The 19,236-nt window shown below is 41.7% G+C and overlaps 6 protein-coding genes across 6 annotated transcripts; 4 read left to right on the top strand and 2 right to left on the bottom strand.

Moving 5' to 3' along the window:
* Window positions 1–483: 483 nt before the first annotated feature.
* EAE97_001825 (uncharacterized protein) lies at window positions 484–882 on the top strand (the record flags this gene model as incomplete). Its single annotated transcript, XM_038872336.1, has 2 exons — window positions 484–536; window positions 684–882. The coding sequence occupies 2 exons, from the start codon at window positions 484–486 to the stop codon at window positions 880–882; spliced, it is 252 nt and encodes an 83-aa protein (XP_038736894.1).
* Window positions 883–1,170: 288 nt separating this feature from the next.
* On the top strand, window positions 1,171–1,356 carry EAE97_001826 (uncharacterized protein; the record flags this gene model as incomplete). The annotated part of the gene is made up of 1 exon (XM_038872337.1): window positions 1,171–1,356. The coding sequence occupies one exon, from the start codon at window positions 1,171–1,173 to the stop codon at window positions 1,354–1,356; it is 186 nt and encodes a 61-aa protein (XP_038736895.1).
* A 3,008-nt stretch (window positions 1,357–4,364) lies between these two features.
* On the top strand, window positions 4,365–6,145 carry EAE97_001827 (uncharacterized protein; the record flags this gene model as incomplete). The annotated part of the gene is made up of 3 exons (XM_038872338.1): window positions 4,365–4,461; window positions 4,512–4,591; window positions 4,643–6,145. The coding sequence occupies 3 exons, from the start codon at window positions 4,365–4,367 to the stop codon at window positions 6,143–6,145; spliced, it is 1,680 nt and encodes a 559-aa protein (XP_038736896.1).
* Window positions 6,146–6,838: 693 nt separating this feature from the next.
* Window positions 6,839–8,686, bottom strand: EAE97_001828 (uncharacterized protein; the record flags this gene model as incomplete). Its single annotated transcript, XM_038872339.1, has 4 exons — window positions 6,839–7,180; window positions 7,290–7,810; window positions 7,911–8,517; window positions 8,603–8,686. The coding sequence occupies 4 exons, from the start codon at window positions 8,684–8,686 to the stop codon at window positions 6,839–6,841; spliced, it is 1,554 nt and encodes a 517-aa protein (XP_038736897.1).
* Window positions 8,687–12,028: 3,342 nt separating this feature from the next.
* On the bottom strand, window positions 12,029–13,543 carry EAE97_001829 (uncharacterized protein; the record flags this gene model as incomplete). The annotated part of the gene is made up of 1 exon (XM_038872340.1): window positions 12,029–13,543. The coding sequence occupies one exon, from the start codon at window positions 13,541–13,543 to the stop codon at window positions 12,029–12,031; it is 1,515 nt and encodes a 504-aa protein (XP_038736898.1).
* Window positions 13,544–14,509: 966 nt separating this feature from the next.
* Window positions 14,510–17,112, top strand: EAE97_001830 (uncharacterized protein). Its single transcript, XM_038872341.1, has 5 exons — window positions 14,510–15,098; window positions 15,153–15,483; window positions 15,572–15,689; window positions 15,745–15,980; window positions 16,037–17,112. Exons 1-5 carry the CDS (start codon window positions 14,563–14,565, stop codon window positions 16,913–16,915), a joined length of 2,100 nt encoding a protein of 699 aa, XP_038736899.1. The 5' UTR covers window positions 14,510–14,562; the 3' UTR covers window positions 16,916–17,112.
* Window positions 17,113–19,236: the final 2,124 nt, after the last annotated feature.

Genomic DNA, 19,236 nt, shown 5'->3' on the forward strand with positions numbered 1-19,236 from the left:
AACGAACGAGGAGGGGTCTCTTCTTTTTTCTTGGTTGCACAGCACAACAACGCCAGTAATGATGCATATGAACCTACCTACCTAGTATCTACACCTACACCGGTGGCTGTATGGAGGAAATGAAACAATACTCAGCCTCATCAGCATATCAGCATATCAGCATATCAGCATATCAGCATATCAGCATATATCTAATAACGATCTAACGTACCGAGCGTACCTACTACCTATCAAAGGAATTCAAACCGGAATTCTCCCCAGCTACCCGTCCGTACCTACCTAGTACCTCCAGCTACTTATGTAACATTACTTAAGCACATCGAGGCACAGCCTGGAGAGTCCTGCTATGGAGAGAAAGAAATATACTTTACGTTGGGCAATGCAAAGTTGGGCTTTTTCCTTTTCTACCTAGGTATTCTTCGGAATGATCTGCCTTGAGAAGATTGATTCCAAGACTTTATTCAATTCCTTCACACCGTCAAAATGTCAAAAAATACAAAGGGAAAGTTTTTTGGGGGGATTCCTTGGAGGTACAAGTACGTAGGTCTGTAGGACTGTAGGACTGTAGAGCTGTAGGTCTTTCCCACCCTTCAATCTTCTCACCGATTTGTTTTTGAAATCTCAGTCCCAATCTTGGCCTTGCAATTTTGGATACATTATAACCAATTTACGAGACCATCTAGAACCCAAGGTGTTGGTTTTCCGCCCCCAACTTCATATACTCTCCCCCTGACACTTCATATGATTGGTGCACTAGGAGATATCAAATATCAAACCTTGAATGATTACACACAAGAAAGCTCTGAAGCAGCAAAGGAGGATTTGTTTGTATTCGCCGATGCAAAACCTGGATATAAAATCTTTGACTCTAATGCGTTGTAAATCTTACATATATATCAAATCTTTCATTGGCAATCATACGAACTCTCAGCGCGTGCATGAACAACAAAGAATCGACGGCGAGCATAAGAAGTGGAAATCATCAACACGTGGGATAAGCACTAAATAGAAGTACACAGGAGCTGGCAAGAGGATAATATCAGATGAAGTTAATCAAACACCTTTTCATATCATTTTGACATCATATGGGCAATTTCATCTACAACCAATCCATTGTGCCTCCTGCCAGGAATAACCAAGGCGCCTTTCGCAAGGAGAAGGAGATATACGATGCGAGAGTTCCCTTATTATCGGTATCGTGTAGTATCACCTGGGAGTGATCAGGATGTCCTTCTGAACCGACCATCGGAAACCGACAGCGGGAGCGGCGCAATCAATACTCAACCCGTAGGCTTTTACAGGAGAGGTTTCGGTAAACCGGCATCCGTCTACGCCGTAAGACTTGAAGCAGATTGATGTTTGCTTAATTCTTTACATCCGCAACGAAGGAAAGGGATTCACGATCGAACCCAATGAGGAATTCCATTGACTCTTCTGCGAACTTCCAGTATACCTTGGGATTACGGTAACGTATCACATGCTCACTTTACATACGGAACGGAAAGAAAGATGCATCCTTCGTACTTTTGGCAGAATTAGACGACCGATATAACTCTGTGATGTGATGCTTATGAGACAAAATCAATATCATTGCTAGAAACCAGACATGACAACAATGCAATATGATCTGAATAGCCTGTAACTCCGTGAATATCTGATCCTTGCCGACGATGTACGACCTGCAATTTGCCCCTGACCTGGCGTCTAATTGTTGTTGATTCCAAAAAGCCATGATCAACATATATGGTAGTGTAACGCGAACTGCAGGATGATCAACATGAGTTTGACGGGTGTGGGCTTCAATGTTAGGAATCAGAAGTGATCCAGAGTGAAACGGTCAGCAGAGTGTCGAGGCGATCTTGAAATCGATTTCAAGAAAACATATTTCGATAACACTTGAAATTTGTGTCTGGACTCAAGTAAAGCTGGCGGACATTATAGAAACACAGACTCGAGAGGAACAGCCAAATTCACATCAAGTTATCCCGACTATTCGATATCGCTCCTAGTGATCTTGAATCGTCGATGTTCTTATTAGAAATTACTATGCTATGTAGTGATGAAACAAAGTTACATCACATTTCTCATGAATTCCTGGGGAAATTTATGAGCCAGTTGGTAGTTGCGACAGATTCCATACACTTGAATCTGAGCTCTGATGTTCTGTCCAGTTGTGAATGGAGGCACGTCCTCAACAAATTTCCCCATCTTTCATACTTATTAATTACTCCGGTGCATCCTCAGCGAAAAAATGTAAAAATGCATAGCAAATTCCCTTTTTATCCTTAAAATACAAGTACCAGTACCATTATTTTCAATATGCTTAGGAATCATTTTGAAATACGTTTCTGTACATATCCTTTCGTTTCATCCAAACGTGGTGGTTAATGTTCATGTACACGTTACAGCACAACCGAAACTTGAGAAGTCACCATCATACCAGCCACTTGTATCCGATCGATCAGCCAAATGTACGAGTAATTCTGATGATTTAGAGGAAAGCGAAGAAGAAAATCAGAATCAGAATCAGAATCAGAATCGATACCGAACTCGAAATCAGGATAAGAAATTATATCCAGGGAACACGGAGGACAGTTATAATTTGAAGAAAACATCATAATCTTCTTTTACCGATGCGCATGGCAATAGGTCTCGAACTTCTATGATATCGATATCAACAGCTGTCCAATACTAATCCGAGAAACCATTTGACCGAGGGGAGAAAAGCACCTTCCCTTCTTCCCCTGCATCAATCAAGCTTCCCCATTCGTTTCTTCGATTTTTCTCTCTCCATTCTTGAGGTATCGACTGCATACTACGACGTCACAATACTTCTATACAATTCAACGAATTTTCAAACTTTTTTCTTTCTCCACGAACGGAATAACAACGGATTCTCCAACTGTGTGCCTGCAAGCAAGATTCTATTCTCCGCGAAATCTCGGAGACTCCATCATTCTTCTCTCCTCATTAATAAAAAAAAAAGCAAGGAAGAACCATTCAATTGCATCGCATCCACTACCTCCACCACCATCATTTGGGGTTCCCAGACACGAGAGAGGGAGAGAGCATCAGAGAGCATAAGAGAACAAAGCTTTCATTACGGAATCTTTATTATACTCGGAATTGTCATCCATCTACTTGCTGTACTTACTGCACGAGAGTACATGAGTACATACATACATACATACACACACTCTTCTAGTTCGACAGATACCTATCCATCCATCTATCTGCAGCATTCATCCAAATCTTACTACCGATCACACGATAATACGATCGAATTAATATATCAAATAGCCATCATCCATACCTACCTCCCCTACCACACTCGTACCCATCCAAGATCCAATTATATCGACTCTTGTTAATGCATCGAATGGTTTCTCTCTCTCTCTGTCTGTCTGTCTCTCACTGCTCGATACATTATACGCATCTATCTACCTATCTACCTTTGACCATTCATGAATTGAGACTCTGACTTTTCAACCCCTTGGAGTTTGAACTAATCCTTTTCAAGGAAGCTCTTGATAAAGAAACAGCATCATCATCATCATTTCCACCCTCCCCCCTCAAGTGCATTATTTTTCCTTTCTTCCTTTTGTTCCTTGGAGGAAGAGGTTGAAAGTAACACACTACTAGCACCGCTTTAGACGGCCCTTTTTTGGAGAGGGCCTTATTGATTTTAACCAATCGAATCATCGGATTCCTCACAAATAAGTGGAGATATCTTGGGTGCCGACTCCAAACTCTGCCCCTCCAAAGTTTCCTGGGCTTTGGTTGTGTTACGAGAGTGTAATCGAGATATCTGATTCTGAATTGCCCCGCCTCCCGCCAAGTTGGCCATAAACTCCCCCATCCTAACCAAAATTACGTCCTCAATTGGAAAGGGCGACCCGCCCACCAACTTCAATTCTAAAAAGAAGAAGATTCCTTTAACTTCCGAATTATATTCTCAACCTTCTGTTCCTTCTTCTTCTATTTTCGCTCACTTCTTTTCTTCCAAAACTCCTTCTCAATCCTCAAATCCAACACCAACATCCTTTAAAGAATCCAACCTATTTAAACCTCACAAAGTCTCGAGACCAAATCCAATCAGTCTCATACATTTAGCCTCCGTGACCTTTGTGGTTATTGCCTTGGTAAATCAATCACGAGCCATTATTGTATTCTGTTGGCTGTTACTAATTCTCTATACGTAGATTGTTCAATTCTTATTCACTGATACCCCTCCGCTTTATTCGGCATCTTTCCACCCATATTCACCAACGTCGTACTCTCCTAGAGCCAACGCTTTGGATCAAGGAACTTGCGAATCACCACATCCATTTCCTACAGAAGCGCCAATATCAAGACCACACAAAATGTCTTTGTTAGCAGAATCAAAGCGCGTTGCCGCCGAGTTTGAATACACAGACGAGGATGTGCGAAGAGGTGTTGCTGAATTTGTCGCAGAGATGAGTATGTTTATCTGCCAAACAGTTTATGGCTTGAAACTAACGTCTGCGTAGATGAGGGATTGGAAAAGAATGCCACCAACATGAGCCAAATCCCAACATACGTGACTGGAGTTCCTAATGGAACGGAAAAGGTAGGAGAAGGAGACCCGCATTTCCTATGCACAAAGCTGATGAATCAATAGGGACTATACCTAGCGGTCGATCTTGGAGGAACCAATTTCCGAGTTTGCTCAATTCAATTGCACGGAGATACCACATTCAGTCTTACACAATCAAAGGTTGCGATACCCCGGGAGTTGATGTTGGCTAAGACGGCATCGGACCTTTTTTCATTTTTGGCAAAACAAATCGAACTTTTCCTCAAGACCCATCACGAGGACCATTTCGCGGCCCACATCAGACGTCGCAATACTGTCAGCACACCAGAAGGTTTCAGAGATGAACATATTTTTAGACTCGGTTTCACGTTCAGTTTCCCAGTTCACCAAATTGGTATCAACAGAGGAACTTTGATTAGATGGACCAAAGGCTTCGATATTGCGGATGCGGTTGGACAAGATGTTTGTGAATTGCTACAAAAGGAGATTGACAAACTGCAATTGCCAGTGAAGGTCGCTGCTCTTGTAAACGATACTGTCGGAACATTGATGGCAAGAGCATATACCTCACCTGGAAAGACTCAAACCTTACTTGGAGCGATTTTTGGTACTGGTACCAATGGTGCGTATGTTGAGAAGCTCGAGAAGTTGACTAAGCCTATGGAAGGAGATTTCGATAAGACCACTGGTGAGATGGTTGTTAACACAGAATGGGGCTCATTCGACAATGGTCTCAAAGTTTTGCCAAATACCATTTATGATCAAATCCTTGATAAGGACAGTGTCAACCCTGGTATTCAAATGTTTGAAAAGCGAGTCTCTGGCATGTTCTTGGGTGAGATTCTCAGAACTGCTCTCGTTGAAATTATCAAGAGCCCCACTATTCCACTTTTCAGAGACCAATCTTCTGCAGACAACGACTATCGCTCAACAACTACAGTCGATGAAGCCGGTCCTCTTTACAAGCAATGGGCCGTCGATAGTTCTATCCTCTCTATCGCGGAAGCTGATAACAGCGTGGGTCTTCGCGCCCTTCGTCAAGAACTTGAGAAGTCTCTCGGTGTCTCAGCTGCGTCATTGGAAGATGCTCAAACCGTTAAGGAAATCGCCCATGCTATCGGTAAACGTGCAGCTCGTTTAGCCGCCGTTGCAATTGGTGCCGTCGTTCTTCAAACTGGTCGTCTCGATATCAAATCTGATGCTCCTGGACCAAAATCAACAGCTGCCATCATTCAAGATGTCAAGGATTTGAAAATTGCCGATGCAGCATCAGCTACTGCCAATAAACTCGCTGACACAGCAGGCTTGGCTGTCAACGAGGAAGATGTTATTGATATTGGTGTGGACGGTTCCCTTGTTGAGTTTTACCCAGGATTCGAAGATCATATGAGAGAAGCTTTGAGAGCTATGGATGGTATTGGAGCTGCTGGCGAGAGAAGAATCAGAATTGGTATTGCCAAGGATGGATCGGGTGTTGGCGCTGCATTGATTGCGCTTGTGGCGGCAAAGATGGAGAAACAACAACAACAAGATTACATTGGAGATTTAAGGAGTAGGCTGGGTGGTGCCGGAGAGAACGCGATTTGAGAGTAATGGCTGCACGATTTGTTATGAAATGATTAAATGAATGGTTGATTAGTTGTTTGTTGAGTTACCAGAGAAAGTACAGTGGAAAAACAACTATCAAGGTGAATTGATGGGAATGGATGGGCGAAGGGGTTGGGGTTGGGGTCGGCGGTTTTGGTTACACACATAGTTTAGGCATAGGGGCTGCTAGGTGGCTACCTTTTTTTTTTTCAAGTATCACTAAAGTATCATTTAGTAGGAAATCTGAACATGCATATGAATCTTTTGAAATATCAAACAAAAATCACTTGCATGACTTGGAGCTTTGGCTGTTTATATCTGTGAATTCGTCTTTAGTGTGAATTGGATTTCATTCAAGGAAAGATTGTTATTTGATAGGGGCTCGGTAAAGTGATGTGATATCACTTTTTTGAGATACGTAAACATGGGATCATGATCTATTCAGCTAATTACTTAGTCTAGATATGAACCTTGGAATTTCTAGGCATCTAAATACCACCAAGGAAGTCAACAGTCCTCATCAGTAGTGCGAAAAAGTGCTCTAAACCGAGACAATTAAGTCTTTAAAAAAGAGCCTCCCGAAATACTGCAGCATGCCAGTTAATCACATCAACTCTTCATTTCCACATCCAGATCTAATCCACATTGCCCCATCCAAATCTCGCTCCCCACACCCCATCACATCACATCACATCACAACTTCTCCCTCTCCCTAATGGTAACCCAAATCGGTTCCTTCTGAACCACAATATAGTTCTTCAGCTCAAACCAATTCACGCCCTTCCCATCCGCACTCTGCAGATCGAAATTCCACACCAAGCGCGCGAGCACCAATCGCAATTCCGCCTGTCCGAAAGATCGTCCCAAACATACTCGTGCACCTAATCCCCACGGTTTCAAGATGTTGCGATTATCGTTGGCGTATTCGCTGGGTCGCAAATGCGCGGGGAGATACCGGTCTGGGAGGAATTGGAGACTTTGGTGGAAATTGGCTGAGCTGAGGGCCATGGCGATCGTGTTGCATGCGATGTGTGTCTAGGGAGGGGGGTTAGTATGTGTGTATGTATATCTGAGTAGAGATTATGTAGATATTATGTATGGAAATGGAAGAAAAGAAGAGAAAAGAAAAAAAAGAAACACTCACGCATTCAGGAAGAAAGTATCCGCAAACAGTTGCGCCGCCGCGAGGAACAATCCGGAGAAGTCCTCCCGAAACTGGATTACAGATTCGTAATCCTTCGCTCACAACCGCGTTCAGAAATGGTAATTGCTGAAGCGCACTCAGCGTAATATCCTCTTCCTTTTCAAAAATCGTGCGAACCTCTGTTTCCAATTTTCCCAGTTCCTGAGGATTTTGCACCAAACAGTTGAGGATTCCGCAAATCGTAGTGCCTGTCGTCTCACTTCCTCCGAGGAGTAAAAGAGCCGTTGTGCTTTCGATTTCAGGCATGCTCATTTTCGAAAAGTCGGGATTGTTCTTCGGATCAAGCATGACGGTCATGAAATCTCCCTCTGCTGATTCGGGACGCTGTAGACGTCGGTGGATTTTCTCGGCTGCGTACGCAAAGTGATCTTCCTGCATCTTGCGCGTGCTGGCGGGAAGGAGCTTGAGAACTAATGAGTCGAGCCCAGGGAAATGTTGGGTGACGGCTGCGAGGGCCATCACTGTTTGTTTATATTAGCAATGGTGATAGCAATCATTCAAATTTTGATGTTTTGAGATTAGGCTGGATGATAGGGAATGGAATGGAATACGAGAACATACTCTTAATCGCATTAAAAATCAGAACCGCCCACGGATGACTCGCCGTATCCCTCAAACAACCAAACGATTCTCCCAACGCCAACATGCCAATAACATCAAACGTCCACCAATTCATCCAATCCACCACATTAATGCGCGCGCCCATTTGCACATTCTCCGGTTTCTGAATCTCCTCCCGCATCTTGTCCACCATCAACGAAACATACCTCTGCAAAACCGGTTCCTGCCTCGCCACCGCGCGATCCGTAAACGCCGGTCCAATCACCTGTCGCATGCGCATACTCGTCTCCGCATCCACCGTCGTGATGAGATTTTCCGCCTGGCCCGGAGGCGATTTGAAGAATACCGGATCGCGTGGGAGTGCCTTGTGGCCGTTCACGGTGCCGAATACATCGTGCCAGACGTCTTCGTGCGCGATGGATACTTCGTTGGGCGCGGTGCGCACGATGGTGCCGTAGTGTGTGTGCAGTGTGCGGATGTCGATTACGAGATTCCCGTGCAGGAGAGAGTGGATGTAGGGGAGGCGGCTGGCGCGCCAGAGGAGCGGGCCGGGGATGGGGACGAGGGGGTGGAGGGTGAGGTTGTAGAGGGTGGAGAGGAGGGTGTACTAGATGGGGTTGTTAGGGATGTTTATGATGGAGTAGCTTTTTTTTTTCTGTTGCTTTTTCTTTTGAATGGGGGGGGGATCTTACGAGTAGCAAACTGAGGATTGCGAAACTGCTGATGGTGAACAGTTGATTCCAGATGTTTTCTCCGAGGAGAGATGGAAGACCCATCTTGAAGGATGGTATATTCATCATCATAAGAATATGATATTCTTGGAGATTCAACCAGATATGCAGGTAGTGTTTACTTTTGAAATGTAAAAAAAGTCTCTCGAATCTCAATCTTGACGCATGTCGTGAGCTTCCACAACTTTAGGATTGAGAATTAGAAGGCTTTTATCTTAAACTAAGCAAGCTCCTGATAAAAAAGACTGGACAATCGAGTATTCACCACGAGGTAGGTCATTCATTGGACTTCAGTTTTCTTTGAGAAATCTGGGATATGCTAGGGTATCATAGGCGTAGATAGATGCATCCATTGTCTAGATATTCACTTATTCACTCATATATTCACTTAGCTACCTAGCCACCTGTCTACTCATATAATACAGTAGGTAATGAAGACATTCATTCATAGAGATTAGATGGGAATCATCACCGAGATTATTTATGAGATCCGATTCTTTTTATGAGGGGGATGCGATTCTGGGGTTTTGGATATCTATCCATGGATTTGAATATAAGGACCTAGGTAGGTAGGTATTCTTGATATTCATGGTATTCTGGATATTCTGGATATTCTGGATATTCTTGATATTCTTGATATTCTTGATATCACACATTATGACTAACTTGGAGGTATGTTATCAACTTCTCAGATGAGTGATTTCTTCCGTTGAAGTTAAGGTGAGTAGGTAGTAGAGCTTTGGAGCGGGTGTGAGATACAGGAATAGTAATAGGGATAGAAGTAGAAATACAACGAACTTGGAAAATTTCGAGAGAATGAAAGCTATAGAGGAATCCATAAGTGAAAGGAGTGTATGAGGTTGAGGGTAGGGTATCTCGTCCCTGATTTGTGAGCGGGGAAACTTGGAATGAGTTTGTGGTGGTGAATTAGATGATTGATGGGGAAGTTGAAGGAATTGCAGGTGAGAAATAATGGTTTGCAATCCGAATTGACAAGCTCCTGCGATTCGATGTCGATTCTTGATATAACGATACTATATAGGTAAGATTACATTACTGCTACCTAACCATCAATTTTTGAATCTCCTAGAATTTTTTTGGGAAGAGCTGCTATTCAACTTTCAGAGAAGTCTTCAAGAGATACTTCTTCAACCACGAGATATATTTTCAAATTAACATCTTTTTGATGTAGTTACACAGTAAAAAACGGTATTTTGGTCTTGGTGATTAAAGCACCCGAACAGACTATCTATCTCAAAATATCATCAAAACACCCTTTTCGCCTTTGTGATCCATGATACTAAAATCTTAATCGGGAAACTAGCCCAAAGACTAGAGAATCGAGAACCCCTTGACTTTTTCTCCCTCTCCGCTAATATACGATATAGCATAGCTATCTGTATCTGTCTCTGCTAGCCAGGCCTAACAGTGACAGAAATCACATCTTCATACTCCCCTCCGATTTTCAATATTCACTCGAAAAGCAAACGGCAGATAGAAGTTGGCTAGCATATACCTTGAAAATCAATGGAATTTCGAATACTATGGCTGTGAATCCAGTATTAATGTTATATCAGATACAGATATAACTAGAAATTCAAAGGTTATTCTCAAAGAAGACATTGCCTTGCGGATTGTCACAATTTGAAACGGAGGGATTTCTGAAAACAGAGTTGTGAATATGGGATGTAAAATTATGTTTTCACATTGGATTTGAGATCTTGGTCTTATCACTCCTCGAAAGATAGGAAGATTGTATTTCAGAGTACAAATTTGCTGGACGAAAGACGCTCATGGTGTTAGATGAGAATAAACTAATGAACTTTTGCCTCGAAATCTTGTATAGTACTGAAAAAATAGTACTTGCTCATCTCTCTTTTGGAAGCTTTTGTAGGCTAGATTGATGTTGGTAAAGTGGCTCATCGTTTGCATGGATATGCATCGATGATGGCGTCACTTCCTGCTACAGCAATATACTTCATGTATCGCGCCCGATGGGGAATAGGAATTTCCCATCCAATTTTTGAAGTTTCATGGATAGGTCATTGAGAATCTCGCTTATGTGGATTGATCAACTAATGACTGATTACATCACTTATATCTTCCCAAAACTAGGAGTGAGTTCTTGATCTTTGACAAAGGGATCAAGTAGATTCTTATCTACAATCGAAGCTAGAATCTCAGAGGGGTGATGGGATTTGGTATGTTTCCACTCACCCTCATTTGCAGTATATCGCTAAATTTTCTTCTTCAGATTACGGAATATTAGCCAATGTAGACAATACAGGAAAATCCATTGTAGCCACAAATATTCTCGTTCTATCCATCGATCCTCCTAGAATGATTGAAGATTTCGAAACCGAATATTATTTTTGCTCCTCCTTAAATATACATAATGGATCTATGAGCGCCAATTACAATGCTCTAGATGTATATCTTCATTCTCCGAATCCGTCAAAACATGAGGATTCTATTGGAAAGATCACAATATCCTTATGCAAGAAAGGTTATGTCGTTCGTATTCAAGACAGAGGAGTAGATCTCTATCCACTTGATATGTAACATGCGATACAGTCAAAATGCAAAACTTGGCCGACAAATCAACGACTATAGCTATAACTCAAAACCAAGCTGAATTTCATACAAACAGTGTGAAGTTTCCAGAACTTCACGAGCATCACAGACCGAGCAAGATACACCCTATGACGAAGTGCGAGTTCGTCATCTGGATGCTATGAAGAAGGATCTATTGTTCATCGCAACGCACGCAGTAGGAACCAAGTGTGAGGATTCCTTCAGAATGAAGAGCTTATTTTCAAACTTGATGCAATATGACCTTCTCAAAAGTCAGAAATTGAATATAAAATCATAACTCAAAATTCCATCGTAAACCTTTGCATTCCTCAAATCTCTAAGATTGTATATTTCTCATATGGCATTGAGGGGTCATACTTCGTTGTCATATAATGATTAGCTACTGTTATTCGAATCAATCTATTTTTTACTTTAAAATGCGTATTTAAAGGAGTGCCGTTTGATAACTTTCATTCGATGACTCTGTTCAACTTTAATCATAGTCTCGTGAATTGGAGACTAATGAAGTAGAATTTTATGTTTGCGTGTAGGAGAGATAGATGGGATGAGAATGCTTATGCAATTGCTAGATACATATTATACACTCAACAAAACAAAGCAATGAATCCAGGAATGAAAGAAAGCATGCTGGTGTGTATTGGTGAACGGAAGAGAAAAAGATTATTTAAATACGGAAAGCGCGTATGCTTTGAGTTTACGTATCTATAACAATATCGAAAAATGAAAATCGCATCTATTCTTAAGCATCTATCTGTATCCACACATCCACATCCTCATTTCATCATCACAATCTTAATTATCCATATGCTGTCTCGCAAACGAACTCCTCGCTCTAAGTCTATAACCATATCTCTCCAAGATGAAAGGAATAGGAACCAATAACACAGCTAAACATGCTAATATTGTTCCCGCCCAATTATATCCCAAATTCAGAAACATCTGTTTCCCAAACAAAGGGAATCCTGCACCGGCCAAATTTCGTATTAATCCCACGCCAGCTAAAGCACTTGCTGAAAATACCATGTAGCTATCTTCAACATAAAGATAAGTCATCAATATAAGCGTGTAGAAAGAATACCCAAACAAAGTGGTAGCAAGTATAGGTACAATCCAATGAATATGATATTGAGGTGGTGAAGTCCATGCGAACCAGAAGAGACTGATCGGTAGTAGAATAGCAGCAAGTTTACTCAGTTGGACTCGTGCTTCTGGTATATTCTTGAATCTTTCAGGATCAAGCTCCTCTTCAGATTGCGGTTCCCTTGTTCCAGCTGCACGGATCCGTTTCTGATAATGTTTTTCTTGCCATATATTGATAAACGGACCCAAACTGATGCCGACGATAAGTCCAAGAAAACAAAGACCAACACCGATTATACTGAAACCATAACCCATCTTGCCGAATACGAGATTGAAAGCACTGTTGAAGAGGAATGAAAGTCCGTACAAGAAACCGTTGTAGAGCGCTGCAAAGATGATCACGGGCTCTGTTGCTAGAAAGCGGAAAGGTCGAGAAAGGGTGTTTTTGAACAATTGTCCCAGAGATTTGCTCTGCATTTCCAAAGGTACCGTGGCGACGATTCTTCCGGCAGCTTTGTTTAGTCGATTTGCACGCCTTCGCAGAATCACTGAACGTCTCGTCTCATTTCCGAAAACAAGAAGTACCACCACGAGTATCAACCAGAATCCCCCACAAATCCCTAGCAAAGCCCAGAAAACTTCTCGCCAGCCATATCTTTGTGCAACGAAAGACATCAAGAAATAACCAGAAGGACTCCCACATACTGCGGCCCAGAGAAAGATACTCATCGCTGGCCCTATTTGATCTCTTGGCCAGAGATCAGCTATTGTTCCACCAAAGTTTGCAATTGTCACACTAGCGAAGAGACCTGATAGAAATCTTAAGACAAGAAATCCTTCGATATTTTGTACGAGTGCTGTTCCAAGCAGAAATAGAAGGAATGTCCCATAAGGAATGATGTATAGATAAGACCTCCCATAATATTCAGATAAAGGTGCAAATGTCATCGGTCCCAATGCAAGACCGAAAATATAGAGTGAGAGACCCAATACTCCGACTTCAGAACTGACATTGAAGGACCGAGTAAAATTTTCCTGTGCTGGTGAGTATCCAGATGCTCCCCAAGAGACGGTTAGATCGATCAATGTGATGCTGCCCACGATAGACCATTTTCTCCAGAAAGAAAAATTGCGAGGGTCAGAAGGCTCATCGGATCGAAATGTCAGGACTTGTATTTCAGTATCGGTTGAGCTTGCGTACCGATCGGGTTGAGATGACCGATTCATGATTACGTACGTAGCTGTGTACCCAAAAGCACCCTCTCTTCGTTAAGTTGAGAGAAGTAAGGGGACTCTCTCGATTGTGATGTATTGTATATGGTTGGATACCATCAGGATCTGTACACTCAATTGGAGATGTCTTTCATTTCTTTTTGTAGGAAGTTAATGTTGCTCAATGATGACGCTATGATGCAAGAATGGAGGTCATTGTTGTGATTGGATCTACTGTGTGTGTACTTGTACACCGAGCACGAAAATCATACACCAAATGAGGGGTAAGTGCATACCTACATATGTGTGCGATACGACGATACGTGCCCCGACTCAGGCAAAAGGAACACCTACATTGACTAGCATTATGGGGCAGTGATATGCCAAGGAATTCGGAGTGGCCCAAAATCATTGACTTGAATGGAAAAAGAACAGAACATGCATTTGTTCTTCCGATGCAGAGATTTCGATACTCTCGCAAGTACCGAAACTAACAAATAGTATATATTCGGTAAGAGGAAGCCACTTCTAAAAGAGTCTCTGCCCAGTCTAGATCTTCTCATGCATCTATTGAGCAAGAGCTTCTTGTGCTTCATGTGCTTCATGTGCTTCATGTGTAAGCTCCGGAGTATTGAGGTACAGTACCAGTAGAATGATCTCCTATCCCATCAAGTACTTCGTAAACATATATATGGACATGTATTTCACCATCAATCGAAAAAGATCATCCATCTATCACGGATGTTCCTTGTACCGAGTATAGAGGTTGCATTCGGTACTTATCGACCCTCTACGATATTGACTATCAATGTGCAACTAACACCCCGAACTTCTTGTGGAGTTGACACCGTTTATTTTTTGGGTGTGATCCATGTCGACGGACGGAAATTGAACCCGGACTTGTTAATGGTCCGATAGTCAACTTTGATCCACAGAGCATTACTTCGTAAAGTAGTTAAATGAAGCCATGAGCCGGTTCTCTGGTACGATTGACATTTTATTGATCAATTCCATACCAATATCGGCTTCAAATTATGAGTGAAGGAAGCCGACAAAGACCAGGCCGATCCGAGCCCTCTGAATACTCTTTCATCCCCGCCCCCGCTCCTGGCACCGACTACTCAGAATTTCAGGGTCCGATTCAACAGAATATCATCGACACGATCGAACAATGGAATTACGATAATGGCTATAACGACTCTGACTTCGGATACATAGTGCCCCTACCGGCGAACACTCTGGAGAGTCAGTATGTATCCGACACATCGAGATCATCTCGTGATCCTAATAGCTTGGAACGATCCTCCGTGACCGACGAATCTTTATTAGATCTGCTAGACGGTTCACATAACATCGACAAAGCTACAAATGTAACGAAAAAGCCCAACCCTCAGCAATTACCGGAGGCGCTCAAATACTTAGCACCAGTACCCACACAAAGAGATACTTCTCATCAATCCATCAAGACCCAATCAAGGCATCCTCAACAATCCGCACCGGATGAGCTACTACCTCTTCGACAACCTGCTACACATTCTCACTATCCTGAACAACAAGTCCAAAATGCACAGTCAGTATCTCATCGCCCAGGTATACGAATCTCTGGCTAATCTCCTTTATCAAGTCTGATTTCTTATCAACCTTCTACGACACATCCCAGAACTCTGGCAGTTGTAAATGACCCATTCCTGTACGGTGATGTTGATGTGCTTTCGCAACCATTGGAAATTCAATTAGGTCCAGTACCACCGCCCTCATTATCTAAAGGAAAACGAAAACAATCTTTCAGCCCTTCCCCGTCGCCGGGTCCTAACTCATCACGTCAAAGAAAGGTCGCAAATGCCAAGCGTCGGCGCGAATTCACTTCTTCTGCTTCTCCAAAACCTTCTTTTGGCTCCGAATGGTGGGAAAGTGATGCTTCGCTTTGCTGGAGATGCCGCAAGCATAATGCAAACGTAAGTCCTATCTTTCGTTCGCAGCACCCACATATTGATTGTGAAGAACGTCTCTTGTTGAACTTCGACTGACTTTACTACACGGCAGCACCTGATATCAGGATTTTGTGATTCTTGCATCCGAGTGTCCAACTTCAATGTCGCTCCAAGCACTCAAGGGACGAGAACGGAAAATTTGGAAAGCCTAGTCTTATATCTATTACCATGTTCGACTTCCCTTTCAATCATCCTTAGAACATACAGTATCTAATCAAGCCTTAGCACACGTGGAAGAAAACCTCCGCGCCATTCCTCGAAACACACTAAAAACCAAAACTTGGCGTATGTTTTCGGCTGAGAGGGCCGAAAAAGCATTCGATCATGATTTTGACAATACCGTATTCAGAGATCATTTCGTTTTAGCACAAGAACAGGCTCGTTCAACCGGAGTCTTCGACGAAAAATACTCAGATCTAATGGCCATAGCTCAAACATACCAAGAATCTATTCTCCAACCTGTTAGTACCTTTGTCCATATTATTCCAGGAAAGTTTTCTGACCTGTTCACATATAGAACAAATCTCTGGAAGCTTCTTGCAGGATTTTGATCGAATGCTGCGAATTATACAAATGCTTCATCACAACAACAATGCCGCCAGCTCCAATTCCAGTTCTAAATCTCCTTGAAAAGATCCGCACCACACGCAGCACGATGCGTAGAGCTTTCAAAGAATATCAGAACCTCGCACTCGCTCCCTCCGACTTTCGTTCTCGACGTGATTGGCTACCTTCATTTCTTTCCGCATGTTCCCTTGCGATATCAGCAGTTGTATTCATAGATATGATGGTAGCGGTCCCATCACCCTACAAAGAGAGAATTTGGGGTGTGGAATGGCAAGAGAGAATAACCCAAATAAGACACGGAGGATATGGAATGATGTTGGAAGTTTTGAGAGCAAACACGAAGAATATTAATCCATTGGAATTGAGTTGTTGGGGTCAGGACTTTGGAATGGGCACAAATTTCCAAGTATTGAGCAATGCTCATGATCCTTTTGCTGGAAATCAATATATGAACGCACAGTACAGCACTGGATACGCAATGGATCCTTCCTCAAATCCGCAGTTTTCCTATGGACTTGCAACACCTGCGACACAAAATTTTGCTCCTGATCTTTTATACGCCAATTTGGATTACGACCAAGCTTATTATAACAACTGGCAACAAATGCAGTTGCAAATGCAAAAACAAGCAAAAGCGGAAGAAGAGAGACGGATTTTACTGGGAGATACTTCGCCAGAGGCACTGCAAGGAATGATGGCGGTGAAATCCTGGCAGATGAGAAATTTTGAACATTTGAAGTTGGGAGAGGACATTTTCAAGAAGGATTTGTATAGACAAGCGACTATCAATCCAATCGCGGGCTTGTGGAGAATCTTTGATATGAAGTGAGGGATGTCTCGGGGTTTTCTGACGCATAGGGAGAAAGAAATCCATGAATTTTGAGTTTGTACTTGAATTCAGACTGTAAAAGGAAAATGAAGGATTGAAAAGAATTGAATGGCTTACTTCATTCATTCACTTTCTTCTCAAGTATCAGGCTTTTAGAACGTTTATTCATAGTCTTTAATAATAAGTATTTTTTTGTCAAACTTTCACATCACATTCATTTAGCCTTCTTTAGTGGGTAGTCACTTTGGACTTAAGAACAAATCAATGATATCGAGGATTCTCTCACTCCAAGGGCTTTCTTCTGCAACCTTTTTCATTGAAATAAGCCAGGTCTGCATCACAGCATTTCGTACACCAGATTGATACACGTCTTAAATTTCTCGATGTAGAAGGCCAGATTGCCGAGATTCAAAAAAAATGTTAGATAGTGCTGAATGGATATCTTGGTTTTCCTTGAACGATAGCAAGTGGAAGATTCTCCAGATTCTCAAGAAGTTTGAAGAGTATATCTCCATGTTTGGCCAGAATTAGATCGGATATACCAGGTTGTTTTTGGAAAAGATTTCGGGCTTCTTCATTAATCATGGCTTTTACCTCGATAATCGCTGGATATCTATAATATCACCGCAAATTCCCCTATCACAGGAGGTCCAACTAACAGTTCCTCCCTGAAATTTTGAAATAAATTGTAATAGTTTTGGGTTATGAACCTGCTGATTTTCTAAAGCCGAAAAAAATCTTTTAATAGATAAAAATCTTCAAATCATTTGTATTATCGAGAACAAATACCCAATCTATTTGATTCTCAATCCATTATTTCACTACGTCGAATAGATCCCCACCTTTTAAATACAATAATAATCTAACAGTCTTAGCGATATCACTATAATCCCAACCAAAACTAACTTCAAAACCGGTATGAATCCAGAAAATTGAACTTGAATTTTTATTTTGATAGCAATAAGCATATTCAAAAGTAATTTATATTTTACTAGAAGAGGGTAAGCTAATACAAAACATAATAATTGTATCTCCCACTTACTCATATCCATCAAGACCCCAGGTTGCAGCTGATTGATATGGTAAAAAGCTAAGAAAATGATCTAGAGATTCGAAATTCTCATCTATATCCACTAAACCATCTTTTTGACCAAAAGGCATAAATGTTGTTAATCTCTATTCTAGGATTATCATATCAGAAAAAGTGTTTCAGTTGAAATATAGAGGATTACTTGTGGTTATAGCAGCTTTCAGTTCTCTTTGCACCTACTGTCAATCCTTATTAGCCAAATATTTGGAGTTAGACCTTTACAATATCATCCATAGAAAACTCGAAAAGAACTCAAACATCAGTTTCTGCTATTAAGGTCTAAGAAAAGTCTAACTCGGCATACATCCAACACTTTTCTTCGGATTTATAGCACGTCCTTGTGCAGCTGACCTCACCTCCTGCCTATTCATATACTCGACCATCGCAGCTTTTATAAGAGGGGCAGATTTATATTCTTCCAACCCAATATCTTGAAGATCTTGTTGAACATTAAATCGAAAATAGCGTTCGCCTTTATACAGCTGCCGGTGTCTTTCAACAAAGATCTTTGCGGTATCCTCTGTCTAAGTAGCGATTTTCAGAAGTTTCCAAAAGAAAAAGAAGAAAAAAACACTTCGAGAACCCTTCAGTATTTGGCTGTGTACTCGGGTTACCAGTGCCAGTTGGTACGAACATTTCAGCAATGTGCCAAGTTCTATGTCTTCATCAGAACATCACATTTTCTGAGCTTCATTTCAAATTTGTTCAGATGAATTATTCGCCCCTAAACCTTTATCTACAAACTTTCCCACTCCGGTCTCAATTGCGAGGGGAACAGAAAATGTAGTTGCTGCAGATTTTGCACGTACAGCCTCACAGATTGTAGCTGTGATATTGTTAAGTTCATCGTCCGAATTATAAGATTGCAAAAGTGTAGTCGCTGAAATCTCAATGGCTTTAGTAAAAATAACTCTATCATATATCAAGGTTAGAGAAATACCTTCAGATTAGAGAAAACCGTACACTTTACATCTCCTCTTTCCGTCATTAAGAGGTTCTGTTTCCGACATACCAACATCCTTGAGAATCTTCAAAATACATTCTCTAAGAACTTTGGAATCGAATGGATCTTTGATCTTTCCCTATCGATTCAAAGGCAAGACTTTATTTCCGATACTCTTTTTGAACATGCTCGTATATGGTAGATGCGATCATCGATATCCATTTCAAGACGTCCAAGCATGATAGCAATAATACTTCTATGTTTAGGTAGACCTCTCGGCAGTACAAA

This window comes from Botrytis byssoidea (genome assembly GCF_014898295.1).
Source record: "Botrytis byssoidea strain MUCL 94 chromosome Unknown BBYS_003, whole genome shotgun sequence".
Taxonomy (NCBI): domain Eukaryota; kingdom Fungi; phylum Ascomycota; class Leotiomycetes; order Helotiales; family Sclerotiniaceae; genus Botrytis; species Botrytis byssoidea.

Bases quoted from the DNA above. Each gene is read 5' to 3' on its own strand.
- EAE97_001830 (XM_038872341.1), top strand. From the start codon at position 14,563: ATGAGTGAAGGAAGCCGACAAAGACCAGGCCGATCCGAGCCCTCTGAA. The intron at 15,690-15,744 runs GTTCGACTTCCC...ATCAAGCCTTAG, and splicing joins AGTCTTATATCTATTACCAT to CACACGTGGAAGAAAACCTC. The intron at 15,981-16,036 runs GTTAGTACCTTT...GTTCACATATAG, and splicing joins AAGAATCTATTCTCCAACCT to AACAAATCTCTGGAAGCTTC.